Genomic DNA, 3,346 nt, shown 5'->3' on the forward strand with positions numbered 1-3,346 from the left:
ACATATAGCTACCTATATATATATATATATATATATATATATATATATATATATATATATATATATATATATAAAATATCAAGATACAAGAGATTGAGAAAATATAATGATATTTATCTGATAGAATGATTTTAAAAGATATCGACAACAGATTGTAGCTTACATAAACTTTATATACAGGTTATGCTCAGTTCTACTGAATACAAAAAAAAATAATGTGTAAAACTGATGCACATATACAAAGGAACCCTAACTCTCGTTGTTTTACAGGAGCGTCAGCTCGCCGATGAGGAGATAGCTGGTAAGCTGTTTGTTTTACTGTGTTTACCCTGAAATAAAGTACAAATTAAATTACAGTACTGTATTTAAAATCAACAATTAAAACAGATATAATATTTACTTTTAACAGAGCAACTGGTCATTTATTGTAAATTAAATGATTATTTATTTTGTAAATATTCACCGACTCTTTTCTGGTTCATTTACATAACCAGATTAACCTTACAGAATAAGACGCAAACCAGATGGGAAATGCCAGCTGCCAATGCAATTCACTGAAATCAACGATCAGAAACTGAGTGTCCCACTGAAACTGCATCTATTTTCTCATCTTTTTAAATTGAATATAACATTTGTTGACAAAAATTACATTATCATTAATTAAAGTAAAAAAACAAATCACCTCGAGCCGCATGAACTCCACCAGCTTGATTTGAGAATGTTAGAATTTTCCAAATCTTGTAGGCTACCATCTGTACAAATAGTCACATGATCAAAGTCCCAGACTTACTTATTTGATTAGTGACCTAGATATAGTGAAGAATCTAACAAAAACATTTTAGTGTATGCCATCAAAATTTCAGCTTGCATTTTTTTTTAAATAAAAAAATATATTTTTAGCTTCAAATGAAAAAAAAAATCCCAGATTTTTAATGTATTTGTACAGTTTGTCATTTAGAAACCTGGTAATTGAATGTTCTTGTATGTGTTGCAGAGCTACGCGAGGCGTTCGCTGAGTTTGATAAGGATAAGGACGGTCTGATCAGCTGTAAAGATCTCGGCAACCTGATGAGGACCATGGGCTACATGCCCACTGAGATGGAACTGATTGAACTTAGCCAGAACATCAACATGAACCGTAAGACATCTTATGTCTCTCTCACATATGTGCTAGCAGCTGTTTTGTGATTTGATGCTCCAGTCAATGGATTCTCCAGTCTGGGATCTTTTTTCCTAATCTTTATTCTCTATCTGCCTCTTTTTCAGTTGGAGGAAGTGTAGATTTCGAGGATTTTGTTGACCTCATGGCCCCGAAGCTGCTGGCAGAAACGGCTGGAATGATCGGACTAAAAGAGTTAAAAGATGCTTTTAGAGAGGTAAGAAAATTTTCCTTTTTCTTTCAATTTCAAAAAAAATTTCAAATAAAAAGCATAGCTTAGTGTTATGTAATTTTCTGTAGTTTGATATGGATGGTGACGGCACTATCACCACTGAAGAACTGAAGCATGCAATGCTAAAACTGCTTGGTGAAAATACGAACAGGAAGGAAATAGAAGCTGTGGTCCGAGAAGCAGACAACAATGGAGATGGGACCGTTGATTTTGAGGGTAAAATAGATTCATATTTAATCAAATAATGTAGACCGCATAATTTTGTCGTCATCATTTACTCACCCTCATTTTGTTCCAAACCTGTATGAGTGTCTTTCTTTTGAAGAAACACAGAAGACGACAGGTAGCCATTGACATCACATTTTTCTCTCTACTGTGGAAGTCAATGGCTACCGGCAACTGTTTGGTTCCCAGTCTGTTCTAGTTTAGCACTGCCACACATCTGTAAATCAAACAGATCTAAAGTACCTTATGTGCAAATGCACGGAAAGGGACACCATTCTGCTAGACTGACCTCATGCAGTAATTACCGAAACGGAACAATCTTTAATATAATAATGTCGGTGTTTTAGTAATTAAACAAGACTGTAAGGGATCCTACACCTGCGCTGCTTCATTCACAGTTGGGCCGGAGGAAACAGCAGGCCATGGCTGTGTAGAGTGACCTTTTTAGCTCAAACATGCTCTCATGTGTCTCACAGGAACCTCCAATGACACAGATCAATGAGAGGTCGAGAACGTGCTCATTCTGAACCCTGACACTAGAAAAAGAACATTGCGTTTTCAATTTGCCACTCAGTATTTTTGTTTTTATATAAAAAATGATGTTTATTTAATTTAAATAAATACAAAATTACATAAGATATTAAGCATTTTTAATGAAGTGTATATTTTGTTTTTACCAAATTAGTATTGTTTATTTTTGACAGAATAATTCTTAAAAAAGAAATAACATATTTGCTAATGGTACAAAAATTTACACGTTTCCACATATTTTGGCCGGGTCTCTCTTGGAAAAGAGATTTTAATCTCATTGGTTTACCCAAATGAATAAACGTCATATCAAATAATATTGATAATTCATCTAAAATGTAATCATGATGCTGGCCGTTGGGGATTGAGAACTAAAGATATCAATAATGCATTTTAGGCAGTCACTGTTGCTACTAAACATCTGATGGACTGGATATTTAGACATAATCTCACAGTATATCAACTTTGGTCTTTTTTTATCTCTCTCCTTTAGAGTTTGTCAGAATGATGTCTAAAAATTGAGAAAACACCTGAGACATTGAAGAAGGCCTGAAAATCCCTCCAAAGAAGAAAATATCTGCATCAGAGACTCAGTCAGACAACCAACAAAATCCCTGGCGACAGTACTATGCATATGGGAACATTATTTTATACCATTTTGTTTGTGTATTTTTATCGTACTCTTTGAGTGCCACTTTGTTTTGCTTTACTGTTACATGACCTCAAACACTGAATCCTCCTTAAACTCTGTAAATGATCGTTTTGTCATATGTCAGTATTATGTAACAATATTTCAGTGTACGTCTGATATATATGTTCAGAATTGGATTGTGTCTTTTTATTTCCCCATGCAAGTTCAATGAACATTTACATGAATTCATGTAGCGGCAACTCTTTACCTAAGCTACTTACAAATAAGAGTAATACAAACAGATGTGTGATTAATTAAAAAAAGGTAACACTTTAATTTAGGCACCAATTCTAACTATTAACTAGTTTCTTATTAGCATGCCTATTATTAAAATATTGGCTGTTTATTAGTGCTTATAAAGCACATATTCTGCATGACCTTATTCTACATCTACATATTCTACATACATACATTTAATAACTATACCTTACTAACCATTAATAAGCAGCAAATTAGTTTTTTGAGGCAAAAGTCGTAGTTAATGGTTTGTTAATAGCAAGAACTGGACCTT

General features: G+C 33.6%; 1 protein-coding gene across 2 annotated transcripts in view; it reads left to right on the forward strand.

The window, feature by feature from the left end:
* LOC107568513 (calcium-binding protein 5-like) overlaps positions 1 to 2,965 on the forward strand; it is a 5,389-nt gene extending 2,424 nt beyond the window's left edge. For both annotated transcript variants that reach the window (XM_016254489.1, XM_016254482.1), the window contains 5 exons: positions 271 to 301; positions 995 to 1,138; positions 1,267 to 1,376; positions 1,460 to 1,607; positions 2,638 to 2,965. In XM_016254489.1, the coding sequence (XP_016109975.1) occupies positions 271 to 301; positions 995 to 1,138; positions 1,267 to 1,376; positions 1,460 to 1,607; positions 2,638 to 2,666 (462 nt within the window). In that variant the 3' untranslated portion in view covers positions 2,667 to 2,965. The remainder of the gene's footprint in view (positions 1 to 270; positions 302 to 994; positions 1,139 to 1,266; positions 1,377 to 1,459; positions 1,608 to 2,637) is intronic.
* Positions 2,966 to 3,346: the final 381 nt, after the last annotated feature.

The sequence above is a fragment of the Sinocyclocheilus grahami genome, unplaced genomic scaffold (assembly GCF_001515645.1).
Source record: "Sinocyclocheilus grahami isolate Dianchi unplaced genomic scaffold, SAMN03320097.WGS_v1.1 scaffold27.1, whole genome shotgun sequence".
In the NCBI taxonomy this organism is placed as follows: domain Eukaryota; kingdom Metazoa; phylum Chordata; class Actinopteri; order Cypriniformes; family Cyprinidae; genus Sinocyclocheilus; species Sinocyclocheilus grahami.